The 22,294-nt window shown below is 39.1% G+C and overlaps 1 protein-coding gene across 1 annotated transcript in view; it reads right to left on the minus strand.

The window, feature by feature from the left end:
* DCBLD1 (discoidin, CUB and LCCL domain containing 1) overlaps window positions 1-22,294 on the minus strand; it is a 70,784-nt gene that overhangs the window by 23,146 nt on the left and 25,344 nt on the right. Inside the window, exons 3-5 of the mRNA XM_036871824.1 lie at window positions 12,710-12,844; window positions 11,314-11,365; window positions 7,667-7,739 (exon numbers count right to left, since the gene is read on the minus strand). Coding sequence (XP_036727719.1) covers window positions 7,667-7,739; window positions 11,314-11,365; window positions 12,710-12,844 — 260 coding nt within the window. The remainder of the gene's footprint in view (window positions 1-7,666; window positions 7,740-11,313; window positions 11,366-12,709; window positions 12,845-22,294) is intronic.

Raw genomic sequence — 22,294 nt, forward strand, 5'->3', positions numbered from 1 at the left:
AGAGGGAACTTACCTCAACATAATAAAGGCCATATATGAGAAACTCACAGCCAACACTGTTCTCAATGGTGAAAAACTGAAACCATTTCCACTAAGATCAGGAACAAGACAAGGTTGACCACTCTCACCACTATGATTCAACATAGTTTTGGAAGTTTTAGCCACAGCAATCAGAGGAGAAAAAGAAATAAAGGGAATCCAAGTTGGAAAAGAAGAAATAAAGCTGTCACTGTTTGCAGATGACATGATACTATACATAGAGAATCCTAAAGATGCTACCAAAAAACTACTAGAGCTAATCAATGAATTTGGTAAAGTAGCAGGATACAAAATTAATGCACAGAAATCTCTTGCATTCCTATATACTAATGATGAAAAATCTGAAAGACAAATTAAGGAAACACTCCCATTTACCAATGCAAGAAAAAGAATAAAATACCTAGGAATAAACCTACCTAAGGAGACAAAAGACCTGTATGCAGAAAACCATAAGACACTGATGAAAGAAATTAAGATGATACAAACAGATGGAGAGATATACCATGTTCTTGGATTGGAAGAAGCAACATTGTGAAAATGATTATACTACCCAAAGCAATCTATGGACTCAATGCAATCCCTATCAAACTACCACTGGCATTTTTCCCAGAAGTAGAACAAAAAATTTCACAATTTGTATGGAAATGGAAAAGACCCCGAATAGCCAAATCAATCTTGAGAAAGAAAAATGGAGCTGGAGGAATCAGGCTTCCTGACTTCAGACTATACTACAAAGCTACAGTAATCAAGACAGTATGGTACTGGCACAAAAACAGAAATATACATCAATGGAACAGGATAGAAAGCACAGAGATAAATCCACACACCTATGGTCACCTTATCTTTGATAAAAGAGTGAAGAATACACAATGGGGAAAAGACAGCCTCTTCAATAAGTGGTGCTGGGAAAACTGGACAGAGACATGTAAAAGAATGAAATTAGAACACACCCTAACACCATACACAAAAATAAACTCAAAATGGATTAAAGACCTAAATGTAAGGCCAGACACTATAAAACTCTTAGAGGAAAACATAGGAAGAACACTATGACATAAATCACAGCAAGATCCTTTTTGACCCACCTCCTAGAGAAATGGAAATAAAAACAAAAATAAACAAATGGGACGTAAGGAAACTTCAAAGCTTTTGCACAACAAAGGGAACCATAAACAAGACGAAACGACAACCTTCAGAATGGGAGAAAATATTTGTAAACAGAGCAACTGACAAAGGATTAATCTCTAAAATATATAAACAGCTCATGCAGCTCAATATCAAATAAACAAACAACCCAATCCAAAAATGGGCAGAAGACCTAAATAGACCTTTCTCCAAAGAAGATATACAGATTGCTAACAAACACATGAAAAGATGCTCAGCAACACTAATCATTAGAGAAATGCAAATCAAAACTACAATGAGATATCATCTCACACCAGTCACAATGGCCATCATCAAAAAATCTACAAACAATAAATGCTGGAGAGGGTGTGGAGAAAAGGGAACCCTCTTGCATTGTTGGTGGGAATGTAAATTGATACAGCCACTATGGAGAACAGTATGGAGGTTCCTTAAAAAACTAAAAATAGAACTACCGGGCTTCCCTGGTGGCGCAGTGGTTGAGAATCCGCCTGCCAATGCAGAGCACACGGGTTCGAGCCCTGGTCTGGGAAGATCCCACATGCCGCGGAGCGACCAGGCCCGTGAGCCACAATTACTGAGCCTGCGCGTCTGGAGCCTGTGCTCCGCAACAAGAGAGGCCGCGATAGTGAGAGGCCCGTGCACCGCGATGAAGAGTGGCCCCCGCTTGCCGCAACGAGAGAAAAGCCCTCGTACAGAAACGAAGACCCAACACAGCCATAAATAAATAAATAAATAAATAATTAAAAAAAAAAAAAAATAGAACTACCATACGACCCAGCAATCCCACTACTGGGCATATACCCTGAGAAAACCATAATTCAGAAAGAGTCATGTACCAAAATGTTCACTGCAGCTCTGTTTACAATAGCCAGGATATGGAAGCCACCTAAGTGTCCATCGCCAGATGAATGGATAAAGAAGATGTGGCACATATATACAATGGAATATTACTCAGCCATAAAAGGAAACGAAATTGAGTTATTTGTAGTGAGGTGGATGGACCTAGAGTCTGTCATACAGAGTGAAGTAAGTCAGAAAGAGAAAAACAAATACCGTATGCTAACACATCTATATGGAATCTATTAAAAAAAAAAAAAAACGAAGGTTCTGAAGAACCTAGGGGCAGGACAGGAATAAAGACGCAGACGTAGAGAATGGACTTGAGGACACGGGGAAGGGGAAGGGGAAGGGTTAGCTGGGACAAAGTGAGAGAGTGGCATGGACATATATACACTACCAAATGTAAAATAGATAGCTAGTGAGAAGCAGCCGCATAGCACAGGGAGATCAGCTCGGTGCTTTGTGTCCACCTAGAGGGGTGGGATAAGAAGCAGGGGAGGGAGATGCAAGAGGGAGGGGATCTGGGGATATATGTATATGTATAGCTGATTCACTTGTTATACAGCAGCAACTAACACAACTATGTAAAGCACTTATCAATAAAGACGTTAAAAAAAAAGTAAACGTTTTAGATTGACTTTAATAAAACATGAAGAAAGCACATGTTTAAAATGTTGTTGGAGGGCTTCCCTGGTGGTGCAGTGGTTAAGAATCCGCCTGCCAATGCAGCGGACACGGGTTCGAGCCCTGGTCCAGGAAAATCCCACCTGCTGTGGAGCAACTAAGCCCGTGTGCCACAACCACTGAAGCCCACGTGCCTAGAGCTCATGCTCCGCAACAGGAGAAGCCACCGCAATGAGAAGCCTGTGCACTGCAATGAAGAGTAGCCCCCGCTCGCCACAACTAGAGAAAGCCCACGTGCAGCAACGAAGACCCAACGCAGCCAAAAATAAATAAATAAATAGATTAAAATGTTGGTGGGATGATGGTCAAATGTTAAATAATAAAAATATATTCCTCATTCTATCTTATGAATTGTTTCAGTGTTGCTGCAGTCTTCATAATTACCATGATGATAACATTTTCTTTAGGAAAGCAATACATTCATTACAGAAATTTTGGAAAATAGGAAAAAAATAAAATCACTCCTATTGTCATCAGTCAGAGACAATCACTCACCAACACAGTGTGCTTACCTCTGGCTTGTTGTGGGCGTAGGCGATGGACTGGGTCTCTCCCTTTCTCCCCTAAACCAGGAGCACACTTTTTACACTGTCTGCCTTTAATTTACAATACTCCTTGAACATTTTTGGGGGAATGGAGAATTACTGAAATGAGTGAGTTAAGGGATGTGTTCCACTTAAAAGCAGATGGTACAGTCAGCAGGCTTGGGAGAGGGTGCCAAGAGAAAACCTGTTCTGGGGGCTTTTTATTTCTGGTTTCCAGGTGAGGCAGAGCTTAAAGAGAAGCCCATGGTTCTTAACCGGCATGGTAAGTCTACACCATAAGATGCCTTAATTCAGCAGTCAAGGAGACAGACTCACAGCATCTTCAGAACTCTAAAAGATCTTTAAAGTTTTCTCTGACACCTCCCGACAGACTGTCCCATTCTCCACCCACAACACCTTCCATACACATACAGGCCGCCCTGACGAACGGCTGTAACCTCTACACTGGACACTTCCAGTGACTAGGGCCTCACTGTCCCTTGAGACATCCTATCCCATTTTGCATTGTTCAGCTATTCCTTATATGCCACAGAAATTGGCCTCCCTGATCCTGGTTCTGCCTTTTGAAACAACACAGAATGAACCAATTCTTTTTCTCTAATTACTCTTCAATTCATCCCATTTCTTCCCTGTGACAGAGCATCTGCTTCTTCAACAGCTTCTCTAGTAACTTGTTTTACAGATTCTGTCATCCTGACCAAGAGGATATGCTTAGGTTTTGCAAAGACCCTTCCAGAAAAGACTTGTTACAACTGAACATATTCCCTAAGAGGAAGACACCCTCGAGGAGGAGAGACTCTAAGATAACCCACATGATCTCTGCCTACTGGTATTCTCCCCTTGTGTAATCCCCTTAGGCGGGGGTGGGAGCTGTGGCTTTCTCCTAACTAATAGGATATGGCAAAGGTGATAGGACAGCACTCTCATGATAACATTACATAAGATTATAACCTGTCTTGCTGGGAGACTCCCTGGTTAGGAAACTCTCCATTGCTGGCTTTGGTTAAAAAGCAAAAGCCTAAAAGCCTAAGCAATTGAAACTTGATCCTGTAGGCGGTGGTGACACCTTCAAGGTTTCTGAATAGGGAGAATAAGAACCTATCTAAATGAATCTAAGGGGAGGGGCAATATAGGGGTGGGGAATTAAGAGGTACAAACTATTAGGTATAAAATAAGCTACAAGGATATATTGTACAACATGGGGGATATAGCCAATATTTTACAATAACTATAAATGTTGTATAACCTTTAAAAATTGTGAGTCTCCAATATCAAAAAAACAACCCAATCCAAAAATGGGCAGAAGACCTAAATAGACATTTCTCCAAAGAAGATATACAGATTGCCAGCAAACACATGAAAGAATGCTCAACATCATTAATCATTAGAGAAATGCAAATCAAAACTACAATGAGATATCATCTCACACCAGTCAGAATGGCCATCATCAAAAAATCTACAAACAATAAATGCTGGAGAGGGTGTGGAGAAAAGGGAACCCTCTTGCACTGTTGGTGGGAATATAAATTGATACAGCCACTATGGAGAACAGTATGGAGGTTCCTTAAAAAACTAAAAATAGAATTACCATATGATCCAGCAATCCCACTACTGGGCATATACCCTGAGAAAACCATATTTCAAAAAGAGTCATGTACCGTGGAGGATTACTGGACTGAATGTCAATATTATGACATAGTATGAGTGTGTTTCATGTTTGGTAATTGGAGTCATTGTTGCTTTTGTTGTGGTCATCCATGTACAAGGCTTGGTGTCAGTCTATTTATCTCTTGTAAAAATAAAATACAGTGTGTGTATGTGAGAAAAAAAGAAAAAAAAAATAATAATAATTTTTTGGAAAAAAAAAAAAAAGGAATCATGTACCAAAATGTTCATTGCAGCACTATATACAATAGCCAGGACATGGAAGTAACCTAAGTGTCCATCGACAGATGAATGGATAAAGAAGATGTGGCACATATATACAATGGAATATTACTCAGCCATAAGAAGAAACAAAATTGAGTTATTTGTAGTGAGGTCGATGGACCTAGAGTCTGTCATACAGAGTGAAGTAAGTCAGAAAGAGAAAAACAAATACCGTATGCTAACACATATATATGGAATCTAAGGGAAAAAAAAAAAGGTCATGAAGAACCTAGGGGCAAGATGGAAATAAAGACACAGACCTACCAGAGAATGGACTTGAGGATATGGGGAGGGGGAAGGGTAAGCTGTGACAAAGTGAGACAGTGGCATGGACATATATACACTACCAAACATAAAATAGCTAGCTAGTGGGAAGCAGCCGCATAGCACAGGGAGATCAGCTCGGTGCTTTGTGACCACCTAGAGGGGTGGGATAGGGAGGGTGGGAGGGCGGGAGATGCAAGAGGGAAGAGATATGGGAACATATGTATATGTATAACTGATCCACTTTGTTATAAAGCAGAAACTAACACACCACTGTAAAGCAATTATACTCCAATAAAGATGTTAAAAAAAAAAATTGTGTCACTATATTGTACACCTGTAACATATAATATTATACAGTAACTATACATCAATAAAATTAAAAAAAATAAAGATGGTACATAGATGGCAGAGAGAAAATAATCAGAGGGAGAAAGAAGAAAAAAAAAGCAAGTAGCCATGTTGGGGAGGTCCACATGGTAGGGAGCTGAGGACAGCCTCCAACCAAAATCCAGGAAGAAACTGAGGTCCTCAATCCAACAATACATCAGTAACTGAATGCTGCCAACACCATGTGAGCTTAGAAACAAATATTTTCCTAGTCAAGCCTCAGATGAAACTGCAGCCCCACTGACACCCTTGTGTCACCTTGGATACACCCTTGTGAGTGTCCCTCACTCAAACTCAGCAGGCCACGCTCAAACTCCTGACCCACAGAACATGAGAGAGAATACATGTGTTGTTTCAAGCTTCTAAGTTTTTGGTAATAGTCATGTAGCAATAGATATCTAATATACACACAGTATCAACATATACCAAAAAAAGACACTAATCAGACTTCTTTGAAGAGATTAGTTTTCAAAATACAAATTTTCCCTCCAGATGAAATCATACTGGAAGCAAATGGTGTAAAACCAGTTAGTGCGTCAAATAGGAAACCTGTTTGTTAGCACTTCCAGATCACGTACTGAGACCTACCACCCAGGAAACCATTAACCTGTTACTCTGAAAAAGAGAGCTCTGTCAAGAGGAGGTGAGATCAACAAATAAAGCAAGAAAGAAACAATGCTATTTCTCTTTCTGCATATAATTCTTAAGTTTCTTACACAGGACAGGAAAATAATAAATTAAAACTTTATATTGCTGGGGGAGAAAACTATACCTCAACTTTTTAGTTCTTTTGTTTAATTTCCTGAAGTCATCTAGGACTTCAGCCTGTGCCGAGTATATTTTCAAATTGAGGTAGTATAAATCATTTTAAGATTCAGTTTCTAGGCCAAGTAAATATCCTGTGTCAATCTTGTAAATTAAGACAACACAAGAAAAAGGAAACAAAGAGCAAAATCACAAAACCTGCTGCTTCCAGAGTCAGGATGTACTGAAAGCAAAATTAAAGCCAAGTTTTTTTCCTCCTGCTGGAGATGTATGATCCATCTCCTAGAACATGTATGTTTTCTCCGTGCATAAAGAACTCTTAGAAAAGTTCCATCACTATATAGATTTTCACATTTCTAATAACTGAAGCCCCTTCCCATAAGCTATAAACCCAACTATTTTGAGTAGCAAATTTTTAAAAATCAGATATCAGATTTCCAGGATAGAAATCTGTAAACAGTAAGAAATGAAGGATTGTGTATCTGGATATAAGATATATACTTTGGAAAAATGATTTCTTGTGAATTTATTTTTTTCTGGGAACAATTTATATCACCCAGAGAGTTTCAATAGGCATTAGAAATTGGAGTGCAAGGAGGGAGGGGAATAATATATATGAGCAGGGCATACGGCTTCACTGGTCCTAGATACAATGTCACTTCTCTGTGATGTAAAATATTCATGTCCTTGGCTGTATTACATGAATCAATTGGAGCATTAAAATAAAGAAATAAATTATAACAAAAGGATGATCTCTTATAAAAATTGGATGGAATTATACCCTTACGTATAATTAATATAAATATAATATAAATAATATAAAGGGTTTTGTTTACCATTTCATTTATAGTGTGCTTAACTGGAAATGCTAAAAATAGGAATGAATGCATGAATAACCTTGGTTTTTATACTTATTTCATTTATTCTCAGAAAAGACAACTGTGCATCTATCTACAAAGTTTTATATCTTATTTGACTTTACTTTGTAAAGAATTTAGGCAGAGCAACAAGCACTAACTCTTTTTAATTTCCTCCCTGCCATAAAATTACCCTCAATTACTTACATCTCTATATCCATGCACCACATTCCCAGAAATATCTCCTGCTATGTCTCTACAACCAGCTGGGCAGAACTTGCTGGAAAAAAAATAAAGAGTTTATATTTTATTAGGTCATACTTAAATTAAAAAGTGTGAAATTATACTTAAAAGTATTTTCTCTCCTCTATACAACATGCAGGAATATCTTTCTTTAATGATAAATCAGAAACCTGATTTGTGAAAATACAGATTTATCTAAAATGTTCATCTGAAGGCAAGTTTTACACAATTTTTTGTTTTATATCAAAATTCATTATAAACTCTATTAAACAATGAGCTGCCCTAAAGCATCTTAACTGATTTTAAGAGGTCCAAGAAATGTTAAGTAAAAAGGTAAAGTTTCTAAATACAGTATATATAGCATAATCTTGTTTTTATAAAAAGAAATGTTTAAATAACAATTTATGTTTTCTATGGATAAAAAGAAAACAAGGAAGAATATCTCTGGATTCTCTCTCTCTGAGTGTAGGAGTTTGAGAAACTATCACTTTCTGTGTTACTAACTGTGTAAATTTGGATTCACTCTAATAGCATTACCCAATTGGAACATAATGGAAGCCATACATGTTAATTTAAATATTCTAGTAGCCACATTAAAAAAATCAAAAGAAACAGGCAAAATTAATATTAATATTACTCATATATTCTATTTAACCTAATATATTCAAAATGTATCATTTCCACATGTAATGAACAGAAAAATTATCAAGATATTTCCAGTCTTTTTTTTAAAATAAGTCTTCAAAATCTGCAGTATATTTTATATTTAGAGCACACCTCAATTTGAATTAGTCAAGTTTAAATGCCTGGAGAGTGATGGTCTACATTAGTTATAAATTACTTTTGCAATCAGAAAAAAGGTGTATATTTTTTTCAGCTTTACTGGGGTACAGTTGACAAAAAAATTGTAAAATATTTAAAGTGTACATCATGATGATTTGATATACGTATACATTGTGAAAGAATTCCTCCCATCTAGTTAGTTAAACCCAGCCATCACCTCATACACACACACACACACACACACACACACACACACACACGTACGTATATATATTTTTTTGGTGAGAATATTTAAGTTCCACTCTCAACAAATTTCAATTATACAATATGGTGTTATCAGCTATAGTCACCATGTTATACATTAGATCCTCAGACCTTATTCATCTTTATAGCTGAAAGTTTATACCCTTTTATCAACCTTTCCCTATTTCCCCTAACCTCCAGCCCCCAGTAACTACTTTCTGTTTCTATTTGACTAAAAGAGGTATATTTAAAATTAGGATTTCACTTACTTAAGAGTCATTTTTCAAGAAATTTTTCAGAAACATGTCATGGCATATGGTATGGTTGGGTGTGGCTTAGGGTGTGTTGACCCAGGCTCTGTTACTACCTAACTAGCTGTGTGACCCCGAATATTGCATATAATCCCTCTTAAATTCAGTTTCCTCTTCTGTAGTTCCTTCAAGCATCAACATATTAATAGGCCATGAGAGACAACCGTACACCTAAAAAGACGTGCAAAAGGAAACTCAAAATATTATGTGAACATTGACAGCTTTAAAGATGAATGCCATAGGCCCTTGTTTCTATATATACCATATTATAATAATGTTTGCTTGGTTTGTTCAAGAAGAATGTACCAGCCCAAGCAGATTCCAAAATAGCAGTTGCTTTTATTTCATTTCCTCTCAGTTTCCTCCTGCTGACTTAGCAAATTAGATGTGTAACAGAATCTAATTATCAAAACTACCCAAATAAATGGTTCATAATTCTTCCCCGTTGACCTAATGGAATCCAGCACTACAGCAATAATCAAGGAATTAGGAAACAGAAATAATGGAAATCCTATTACAGGTTTACAGTTCCTTATCCTAGCCCTTAGAGCCAGATGTATTTCAGAATTCAGAATTTGGGGGATTTTAGAAAAGTAAAACAGTGCCAATAATGTATATGATGTACGACTCCACTGAGGTCTGCAAATATTAATCAAAACATTAATATCTCTGTATCAAATATATGGATAGTCATATTAGGTCAAATACATAAAGACAAAATAGCCTCATGTTTAATTTAGTCCAATTTTGCTGTCAGATGAATTTAAGGTCACATTAATCAGGTACTGCCACCAAATGAGTTACAAAAATCTTTTGACTTTTAAAGCTTTCTGCATTTCACAATTATGGATGAAGGATTATGGCCCTGTACTAGTCATCATACCTCATCTTTAACTAAACACTACAAATAGGCTGGGCTACAGCTTAGATGATCTGACACCATACATCACACTGTAGGGCTGAATATATTCCTTTCTCTAAGAGGATAGGAAATGACTACTGATGCCCAGAGGCCCTGTCACCACTAGGACTGTACATGTATGGCTGGAAAGAAAATGCTGCTGAATGTCTGCAATGGATGAACAGCAACTTTAAGGGCAACATTTAATTACTGGTCATTTTCATTTTTGTCTTTTCTCAACTGGCCTTCATATTAGTAAACACTAGAGTTGATTCTGCATATAAAAGAATCTCATTTATTAGAATATCAGATGGATAGGACCATGGACTCTTAAGCTTGACTTTTGGGGTATTCTCATTTATTGTGTAGCCCTAAGCAGGTTACTTAATTGCTTTGTGCCTCTGTTTCTGGGGTAAAACAGAACCTGCCTGGTCGGCATACTGGAACATTCACATGAGCTATCTATATGCTAACTCCAGAGAGCTGTATCTGGTACTAAGAAAACACTCTAAGGAGTTAGAGTTGTTATTAGTGTTTTTGTTGACAATGACCTCTAGACCAGTGGTTCTCAACTAGGGGTGATTTCTGCCCACCAGCAGACCTTTGGAAACGTCTGGAGACATTTATCATGACTGGCTCATATAGGCCAGGGACGCTGCTAAATACCCACAATGCACACAACAGCAAACCATCCAATCCAAAATATCAACAGTGCCAAGGCTGAGAAACCCCCCTCTACACTTTCACTTTACAGATGAGAGAAAACGTACATCTAAGAGATTAAGTCATTTTTCCAGTTAAAGTAAAGCTGGGATGAAAATTTTCATCTCCTATTCTCAGTAGGTCTCTTTTTTGTGGGAAAGAGAAAATGAACCTCCTCCAGAATCACAAAAGTCACTCCCAAATGCTGGCCCGGTAAAAAAATGCACTCTAGACTCCATTTTGGCTCATTGGTACTAGAGTAGAACTCAAGGGTCAGCAAACTGTGACCCATGGGCCAAATCCAGCCAGCGCCTTTCTTTTTTTTTAAATAAAGAAAGTTTTATTGGAACACAGCCATGCTCATTCGTTCGCATATATACTGTCCACGGCTGCTTCTGCACTACAAAGGCAACAGAAACTGTATGAACAGATGCAAAAGAGCCTGCACGGCCTGCAAAACCGGAAGTATTTACTATCTGGACTTCGACAGAAAGTTTGCTGATCTCTGCTGTATAAGAAACCATTTCAAATATTCCTGATTAGTTACAACATAGATGATTTTTAAAAAAATTAAATTAAGTACAAATAAGGTACTTTATCTGGTTTAATGTCAAGGAAAACAAAATATTCAGCAACAAATGACTGCAGCACAGCTAGGACACTGTATTTACCTGTATTCTGTCTTCAAATAATGGTTAGCTCGTTCCAAACACGTTATTAAATCTGTCATAAATAAAGATAATTGCAATCAGCTCTAAAGATTTCTTTTAAAATGAAACAGTTTTTGAGAAGTATTTATTCGTTATCTAGTTATCTGAACTTTTCTGTTTAAAAATAAATAAAAACTGACACACTATCCCCAGGATTTCATCAGTTCCCTTCATTTTTCTTTTCTACCATCAATGATGGTTCTTCAGGTATTTATCCAGTGAAATAACAGAATCTATTTCCAACAAAAAACCCAACACTGGTTAGTTACTATTCACTACATACCTACAAAGGTCATGTGTATAACCTCCCCTGGCAGGAGGAAAACAATTTCAAGAGCCCAATGTGGTTCACAGAGAAGGTTCAGGAACATCTTAATTTAACAATTTAGCTAGTGGCAATCGAGCGACCACAGGGCCAGGCGTTTAGTGAGAACACAAAGAGCCTATCAGCTTTGATCAATGAGGACCAAGGACTTAAAAGAAGTGTGCTCTCTGGAGCAATTTATAGAACTGAACTAATACTCAGCAATGGACACTCTAAGATACTGTGGATTTTGGTGCTTTTAGAGGGACCTAGTATAGTTTCCAAAATATTCCGCACTTGCTGCAGAAGTTCTTTCTTTCCTTAATCTTTTCAGTTGTTCTTAGGGAGAAACATATGCTGAATACCGGCCATGCAGGGGCCTGCTAGGATATTGCTCAGATCTGATTGGCTGAGTGAGAAATGAATGGGGTACCCCCTTCCCAGAGTATTTCCGCAGGAGGGGCCTGACAGCAGAAACTCTGGGCACCTCTGTGGCCCTGGCAGACCCTGGGCTGCATGGAAATTACTCTGGAGTTCGAGGCCTGGATGGGAGGCCACACTTTCCCTTTCCATCAATATTCATGCTCTCCTTCTCTCCTGCTCACGTGCTAGCTGGATGGGTAGGGCACTTGGTGACAGTGACTTCCTCCTCCTCACACTCGCATGCTCCCATGCTGGTGCAGTGGTGTGTATGGAGTGGGGGTGTCGCTGGTTAAAAGGCTTGTCCCCTAAGCTAACCAAGGGGTTGGTGGAGAGCTCCAGAGAATAGCCAGACCTTAGGAGGGTCAGGAGGGTAGCCCCAAAGATACACAATCCATGGTTTCTAGGAAAATGAGATCAACCCTCTCCCACATAAGTCAGCGGATCAATCTAACATGGGCTATGAAAGTATTCAGTTCAGACCTAACTACTTACAAAGACACTGCATTCCTCTCTTCCCTCACATCTTAATTCTGGATCTGAGGTCACAGTTCTGTCCAGAGATGGTGACTAGCAAGAGGAATTCTAAGACAGAAAAAGGTTTACAGATTTATGTTGGTCCTTCTGCTGTACCTGGATGGTCGCTGCTGGCATAGGTTAGCAAAAAACCCCGCCCAGAAATGTGGGATCCACTCTCAAAGCGAACAGTTACTTCACTGGTGTTCAGCAAAAGTTCTTTGGGCACAGTCATGCTTCCACAATACGGACCTAAAAACAAAGCACACTTGTAGCTCATTTCAAAATTTAGACCAGTACAAAGAATTGGTATATACATTTTTTCCCCTTAAATGGCAAATTTACCAGACAACGCATACACATAAGATTATAATCTTTACCCAACTGAAATTTTGCTTCATACTGAGACTAAGAATTAGTGACTGATTGTAAACTTGATTATACAGAGAAACAAGATGGGGGAAGTGGCCAGTTCTAGATAAGCAATAGCTTAGAACTAGTTAATTGTGAACAACACAAGAGATAGGTTTCGATTTTTATAAGAAGGCGACTAACAAACAAAAATCAAATATATTTAGTTAAGAAAATGTTATCACAAAAGTGATATTCTAGGGACCTCCTAAATTTGCTTAAAGTATGATCTAAATGCTTGTGTCCCAACCAAATTCATATGTTAAAATCCTAATGCCCAATGTGACAGTATTAGGAGGTGGGGCCTTTGGGAGGTACTTAGTTTCACAAGGGCAGAGCCCTCATGAATGGGATTAGTGCCTTTATAAAGGAGGCCCCAGTGAGCTTGCTTGCCCCTTCCAGCATGTGCAGACACAGGGAGATGGCTATGAACCAGGAAGGGTGCTCTCACCATCCACTACACTGTATCTGCCAGCACCATGATCTTGAACTTCCCAGCCTCCAGACTGGAAGAAATAAATGTCTATTGTTCATAAGTTACCCAGTCTGTGATATTTTGTTATAGCAGCCTGGAGAGACTAAGACAGGTAGTAAAGAAAATGTTATCACAAAAATGATATCTCCTAAATTTGCTCAAAGAAACTCACAAATTCCCTTTTTCCAAGAAAGTTCCACTACTGTATAGCACAGGGAACTATACTCAATATTTTGTAATAACCTATAAGGGAAAAGAATCTGAAAAAAATATATATATGTATAACTTTGCTGTACACCTGAAACTAACACAACATCGTAAATCAACTATACTTCAAGTTTTTAAAAAAGTGTAAAGAAAAAGAAAGTTCTAGAATTAAAAGACTGTCCAATACAGGGTAAAAATCTTATTCTCATGCAATTTGCACATTCCTCTTTCTCTTCTCTTCTTTACCACTCTTAACAGCAACTTCTGGTTAACTCATATAATTTATTTTGATTTGTAAAATGAAGTTTATAAAAAAGCAGAATAATTTCTAAAGGCTTTTGAAATACCACAGTATAAATTATACAATTAAGAGTATAACATACTGTTTCTAGAATACGTTGCTTGAAAAGCAATAGGAAGCTCTATGAACTTTCAAAAGACAAAATTAGGGCCTCCCTGGTGGCGCAGTGGTTGAGAATCTGCCTGCCAATGCAGGGGACACGGGTTCGAGCCCTGGTCTGGGAAGATCCCACATGCCACGGAGCAACTAGGCCCGTGAGCCACAACTACTGAGCCTGCGCGTCTGGAGCCTGTGCTCCACAACAAGAGAGGCCGCCGCGATAGTGAGAGGCCCGCGCACCGCGATGAAGAGTGGCCCCCACTTGCCGCAACTAGAGAAAGCCCTCGCACAGAAACGAAGACCCAACACAGCCAAAAATAAATAATAAATAAATTTTTTAAAAAAGACAAAATTAGATTTGGAGCTTAAAAAAAAAAAAGACCTTCCTAAGAATACTCAAGTTGAAGTTTAGTTTGTAAACTGTCATCTTGAAAGTCAAGTATGCAAGACAGGATAATTTCTCTAAAAATAGGGGTTAGCAAGCCAATTTTGAAGAGAGGTATTCTTCATCAACTTCTCCCAAAATAGAACAGTATAGAAAGAGTCAATGGAACAACAATGACAACATCAGGTTAAGGGAAGAAAAAGATCACTCCAAGTCAATGTGAGTACAACTAGTCACACCAGCCAAAGTCAACATAGGGACCAAACTGCTAAAAGATGCAGAAGATCGTGAACCCAACTCAGCCTTCCTTTCCTGATAAAGGGATCAAATTTCTCTTCTCTCCTGTCCAGGTGCCACGTTCTGAAGATGTGATAAAATGAGAGAAATGCTGTGTGTTTACATGCCCCAGATCTCATTTGTTGCCTATTATTAAATTATAATGAAATCCAAATAAAAAGGATCATCTCTCTCTTTAGAAACACTCATCATATACAATTACTTACATGAGTTAATACCTGCAAATTATTTAGAATGGTACCTAGGATACAAAGTGTTAAGTACTCATTAAATAAATAAATACATTAAAACAAACAAACAAACAAATAAATAATGCCTGTTTTCCTTTTAGACAATGTTCCATGGGGTTAGGGACTTTTCTATATCCGTCACTATCTCAAACACCTTGTACGTGTGACAGCTTTCCAAATATTGTTTGAATCAAAATGAAGTTAAATGTTCTTCTATTTGCAACAGCTTGTTTTTAAAAACCAAACATGATTATAAAGATACATAAAATATTTAATCCTGTCATTACAAAATAGCATGAAGAAGTAAGCAAGAAAAGTGTGGAAAAGCAAGAAAGGAAAAGAAAATCATTAGTGTGGTAGATATATGGATTTTTTGATCTTTAAGAGTGCTCACAAGCATGGAAGATAGGCAATTAATACTAAATCCATTTTTGTATAATAAAGTAGAATGATAAGCATTTTTGCAAAATTAAAGTGAGTCAGATTACTGTGCTTGACTTATCCAACTGATTCTCAGTTTGTTTTAAATGAGTTTCAAATTCATTTGTTCTTTGCACAGGTAAGTGAGATACTTACTTTGCAAACTTAAGAACAAAGATGAAATAACTAGTAACTTGTTGCTATTAATAAATCAGAATATTTTTCTAAACATATTTCTTTCTTCCAAGAAGAAATAACAACATATAAACTCTTCTCCAAATCATGATGACGATACCATACCAATCTCTCCTTAAACTTCTATTTGCATTCCAATGAGTTCTAACAAAAACAGTGAGGAAAAGTCTAAATTGATAATCAGTGAGAACTTGTTTGAAATTTTTTTAGTTGAAATATATTTGACATATAACACTATAATGTAAGGTATACAACATGTTAATTTGATACATTTATATATTTAATATGATGGTCATTGTAGGGATAATTAGCACCTCTATCACATTACATAATTATCATTTCTTCTTAGGGGTTGGAATAATTAAGTTCTAGTCTCTTGTTTGATGATTATAATACAATATTGTTGTCTATATTCACTATACTGTGCATTAAATCTCTAGGGCTTATTTGTTACTCGTTGCAAGTTTGTACCCTTAAACAACATGTGTCCTATTCTCCCACCCTCCATCCCCTCGTGACCACCATTTCATTCTTTGTTTTTACCAACTTGTCTTTTTTAGATTCCATATGTAAGTGGAGATCATACAGTACTTGTCTTTCTCTGCCTGGCTTATCTCACTTAGCATAATGTGCTCAGGGTCCATCCATGTTGTTGCAAATGACAGGATGCTCTTCTTTCTCGTGGTTGAATAACTGGAATTTTTTTTTAAGATTTTTATGGAACAGTTGAAAGGAAATGTTGCAAAATTATAAATATTTTACACAAATAGGTAAGAGTGTATGCCATTACACTAAGTTGTTGTACAATACATACAATTTCCTAGATCAAAACCACATAAATATAGTAAAACTCTAATTTGGTTGCATCCTCCCAAAGTCATGGTAGGCATGGTAGGTAAACATTTCCGGAAGAAGTTCAAAGAAAGAAAATGGAAACACACACACACTTTAATCACCGTTACCCCACAGGCACCATCCCTCTCACATTTTCATTGATGTGCTGCAAAAACGTAACTAAACCCTAGCAGGGACAGGGTATGCCCTGTGTATACAAATGCCACCATTAAAAGTTATTTGACAGGTTCATCAGGGCACAGCCATCACAACAGCAGGAGGCAGCTGTAGCCCAGGGTGGGGAACTGATGCTGAGGGTTGGCTGCGGTATCACCTTTGACAAAACACCCAAATTATTGCCTGTCTGAAGGTCTGACAGATAAAGATTCCTTTTCACAGACTAGAAGTTAATAACTGCATTCCTAGAATTAAAAGGGAAAAAGAGATGAAAATAGAAAAATGTGACTGGCAGTGAGAGGGAAAAATAATTAATGGGAAACCATGAAAGGAGTCTGTCCTAAGCAATGCTCTCAGTTTTCAGCAGACCCCCTGGAGGAGGATATCTTTTCTTATGAAAGCCTTTCACCACGCACACCTGCCCCAAAGATATATTTACTGTTAGTACTCTCTGTCCCAATTTTTTAAAAGGATCTACACCTGTATTTGAACATGCACAATGCCATTGGAAACCCAAATAAGAGCTCAGAGGTGACTTCTAGCTTTGACCGTGGTTATATTTGCCATCCTGTGCAGTGTTCCTAGATTGGTAAACCTGTTTCAATTCACAGTCAGACTGAACCCCAAACCTTCTTGAGTGGTTCTTAAGACCTCTAACCTAAAAGTAAGACTCACAGTCTGCATAGATGTTTGCTTCACAACTGGCAGTGCTATGTTTCATAGAACTTGGACTTGCTGTCTAACAATGACCTTCCTCCTCACCTCTATCCTTGTCTGGGAAGCAGGTTCCATCTTCGTAGTCTCAAATTCCCACCAGATTGGGAGAGAGCAGAAAGGCAGTTCATCAAGTAGGCAGAAAAATCAAAAAAATAAATCCTCTACCTTTTGTGGAATGCAGTGAGTCACCCTGGATTGTGGGAAAAGCCATCAATGATACCAAATGGAATAGCATGTGGCATTTGGCACCAGACATGAGACCAAGAGCTAGCAGACAATGGACTGATTCCTTGGACAAAAGGAATAAAGGGCCAGGAACCCTAGGCGCTGCCTGCTTTGAGCACAGTAGGCCAGTTCCTCTCAACACATCCCCTGTTCCATGAGCAGCTGAGAAGGGAAACCCTTTATCTTCCCACATGTGAATAAAAGCAAACTGTCCTACAAGGAAGAATGAACTGCCTGCCTGGAGCCAGTCCTCTGGATTCTCTGGCAATCTGACAATCTGTGCAGCAATTTATCCTCCTGCTGCATTCTCCATGGCCTGTCTGCCTAAGTCTCCAGACATTACAAGGTAATATTTTGTTTAGTAACTGTTCCAAGTCATTACAGATGGGTCTATGCTTTTGATGTTGAAACTGATGACACTAAGTTATTGTTTCATCTGTGAAAAAGATGTGTTTAAAAAATGGTATGCGTGCTGTTAAAAGAAATCAAAGAGACCCATCCCTCTCCATAACCAGTGGTGAAAAACAGAAAGCAAATAAAAAACTAAGTCTTGAGAGATCTGTCATAAATCAAATTGAACAACAATAAAAAAACTCCTAAAAACCTTCATTAGCCTTACGAGCACCATCTTAAGCACACATTTAATTTCTCATGACAGATAAGAACGTGCCAATGAGACGAAGTGATGCTCCCTGGGAGAGCCACTGGCAGAGCCAACCACTCGGCACACCATCAGCCAGCTGCCGGGAAAGTGGTACCTGGCACGGCCCAGATCTGGGTGCAGAGGCGTGCTGATAAAACAGTCTCCAGAAATGTTGAAGCTGCAAATGCCACTGGACTTGTGTCCATTTTCCTTTTGTTTCTTTATTTTTATTTTCTATGCAGTCAAATGGCAGGGTTTGTCCTTGCTTGCTAATTGCAATAGGTCACTGTACAAAATTACAGAATTTTCAGGGCCATTTTCTTTGAAAAGGAGGGAAATTAGCATAAAAAAGGGATATTCCTGGACTGTGTCATTAAAACCATAGTCACGTAAGAATGTAAGTGGTATCCCTGGAGAGTTCTGGTCTCTGGTTCCCAGACAAAAATCAGTGACAGATGATAAATGAACCAGGCGGATTCCTAGACAAAGGTGCGGCTTTACTTGGGGCTAGGCACTCAGGTCAAGAAGCGCTTTCACACCAGAACCCACCTAGGCCATTACTTCTCTCCCAACAAAAGACGGCAATTTGCTGAAATGAATCACAGTGCATCTCTGGGAAAGTGTTTGAGGAAAAGGAGGAGGTGGAGGAGGTGGAGGAGGAGAAGGCCAATACTTTTTCTCCTTGAGGATTATGGTTATGTTAATGAGACATCTAGCATGGAACTTTCTGGCTGATATAACCTTTTTTATAAGTTTACGATTCTTTCTGTATTCTACCTTGGCATAAAAGGCAAAACAAAGCAAAACAAACAAAAATCAGTCCTTCTCAAGCATTTCCACCAAAGTAGCCTCAGTCATAGAGGAGAACGCACCTCTGGGGTGCTTGAGGCTCAAAACAACTTTCCATAAGCTCCTTCAAAGGCTTTTGTTTTATCATTAAAAGTCCTAAGAATTTTGCATTCTCCATAATATGGCTGTGAGACATAAACCATGTATAAAATAGAGGCTGCCAATCTTGCATTTTTTTCTATTTGGAATTTTTTTAAAAAATCAACAGGCAAGGCATAATGATTAGATCTTACTGCAATATGCCAGATACTGCATATTGCAATTAGTATCATTCTAAACCATTATCACAGAAATCTTGTTGCAATTATGAGTCAAAACACTTAGTATTATTTCCTACTTTTCTCATGTCTCTTGTTCCTGGTGTAATATAAATATTAACGGTTGACTTCATATCGTTGTACTTCTAAGTCACTGACAATGGTTAAAAAAATACTGGGGGTGGAGGTGGAAGTACAGGAAGTGTAAGAGAACAATTCTGGAACTTCCTGGCTTTTCTACAGTGCAAATCATTTAGCACAACACAGCTAATTTAACTGACTACAATTAGGTTCACTGACCATGATGTCTCCCTTAATTTTTTGACTAAGATGCATTTTTTTAAACCTTGAATTCATACTAGCACTCTGCATGTGAGTGATTTCTCCGAACTCCATTTGGTTCTCAGACCCCTAGGGGAAGGCCTGCAGAGGTCTCCATTTCTTGTTCATCATTCAGCAAATAACGAACAAGAACTACAGCTCACTTCTTCTGCACAAGCCACAGGATCAGATGGCTTTTGTCACCCTGAATGGGAATGGCACAGTGCTTAAAAGTGGGGTCCCTGGAGTCAAATGCCCAGACTTGAATCCCAGATCTAGTTAAGTGATTGTAAGCAAGTTACTTGACCTCTTTGAGCTTCAGTTTCCTTATGTGTGGAGGCTAATAAAAGGCCCCCTCTTACAGGGCTATTACGAGGGTTAAGTGAGTAACTCTGGAGCACCAAAGCACAGTGTACGGCACAGATGAACGCTCCACTGCAGGCACCTTCTTTACTGTTTCATGGTCTTTTCTATATGATAAGTAGAGTCCGAAAATTTTAGGTAAACCAAGTCTTTCTTTAAATGAGGAGGGGATATTTATTGATAGAGGAATCTTACTGTAAATCTTCCTACAGTGTGAAAAAAGACACTCAAATTTATAAGCTTATAGATTTTTAAATATATAAAGTTTGCCAAGATCAAGCTACATGCAGCCAGACTCATTAAACGTTGACTGAGCATCTGCCTGTGTAAGACTATGCTAAGCAACAGAGGATAAGCGAAGGATGAATAAAATGCAATTCCTTCCTCAGGAAACCCCCTATCTGGTAGAGAAGCTAAAATAATGATCTCAACCTGAGATTGGTGTTCCACTGAAGGCTTAGAAAAACAACGTGAGTCCACACGAGGGAAAGACTGGAGCTGCTGGACATCAGAGGAGGTTCTAGGGTAAGTGGCATTGGATTTGCTTTGTCGTGTGTGTGTGTGTGTGTGTGTGTGTGTGTGTGTGTGTGTGTGTGTGTGTGTGTGTGTGTGTGTGTGTGTGTGTGTGTGTTAGAAGGGGCAGAAAAGCATGGGAAGAAATAGAGGAAGAAATAACACATGGAAGAAATAACATCATCAAATGTACCGAACATGAAACTGTGTGATGTGTTTAGGAAAAGGCATAGAGATGCAGAGACTCAGAGATGTGGCTGGAGGACTTCCCTGGTGGCGCAGTGGTTAAGAATCCGTCTGCCAATGCAGAGGACACGGGTTCGAGCCCTGGTCCAGGAAGACCCCACATGCCACAGAGCAACTAAGTCCGTGCACCACAACTACTGAGCCTGTGCTCTAGAGCCCGCGAGCCACAACTACTGAAGCCTACGCGCCTAGAGCCCGTGCTCCGCAACAAGAGAAGCCACCACAATGAGAAGCCCGCGCACCGCAACAAAGAGTAGCCCCCGGTCGCCGCAACTAGAGAAAGCCCGTGCGCAGCAACGAAGACCCAATGCAGCCAAAAATTAATTAATTAATTAATTAAGTTTAAAAAAAAAGATGTGGCTGGAAATGTGGGTGGGGAAGAGAGTGAGCGAGCGAGCCTTGAACCATGCTAACAAGTGTCTATGGACAGTGGGACACAATTAACAATTTTTGAAATAAGGAAAGAAAGAAATTATTACAACAATATTTAACAAGATAATCTTAGATGGCCCGGAGGGAAAGGAGACTGGTGAAAGGAGAGAGGGGAAAATCGGGAAGCTCTTTCTATAAGAAATAGATACAAAGATGTGGACCGGTGGTGGCAGTGAAAATAAAAAGCCAAACTGAATGCACTATGGGCTTAGGGAACATGGGCTCTCGGCTCATCTCATGAAGCTGGATGGAGAAAATCTGTCCACGAAGCTCTTTCTGGCTCAGGGAACCCCTGCCACAGGCTCGGACTGATTTGGGTAACTTAGGTCACCAGGAACGCACCAGGAGGGGTAGGGTGGGGTGTGCTGCCGCAGCTCAGCCTCTGCTGGGTGGAAGGAGCGTGCTCGGGGAATTGAGAGGGACCGATGTGTTCTCTGCTCTTAGACATCTTAGACAAAGAATCAACTGTGTGCAAGGCCACTGGGGAGGAAGAGGGGGTGGGAAGCGGGGAAGGGCAAGAGGAGGAAGGGGAGTAGGGAGGGAGTGATGATGGTGGTTAATGAATGCTTATTATGTGCCAGACATCATTCTTGTAAGTTATGTATACATGTGCCTCAATCACCCATATGTGGCGGATACTATCATTTTGCCCAGTTTAAAGATGGGGATACAGAGATACAGAAAGTTAAGTAATTTGCTCAAGGTCATGTAATTAAAAAATGAGTAGTAAGGCAGGAATTTGGAGCCAGGCAGTTTAATTCCAGAGTCTGCACTCTTAAGCCCAAGTGAAAACTCTGCCCAGAAACAGAAGTGCTCATCTCAATCCATGCTGATCCACAGTGACCTAGGCGGGGAAGTCTCTGAAACTACATCAGAACAAGGTCCTCTGAGATCCCGAGGAACCAGTATCTGGCTCCCACCAAGATTCCTCCAGCAGGTCCCTGAGGGGGTCTAGGAATAGCCCTAAACTCTGCCCACTAGGGGAAGATCAACTTTCATGGAAAACTGGGACCTAGTCAATCTTCTTGAAATATCAGGAAACAGAAATGACAGTTTCTCTGGGATCCCCACAAGCAGTCGTGACAGAAACAAACCTCTGGGTGAA

Source organism: Balaenoptera musculus, chromosome 12, assembly GCF_009873245.2.
Source record: "Balaenoptera musculus isolate JJ_BM4_2016_0621 chromosome 12, mBalMus1.pri.v3, whole genome shotgun sequence".
NCBI lineage: Eukaryota > Metazoa > Chordata > Mammalia > Artiodactyla > Balaenopteridae > Balaenoptera > Balaenoptera musculus.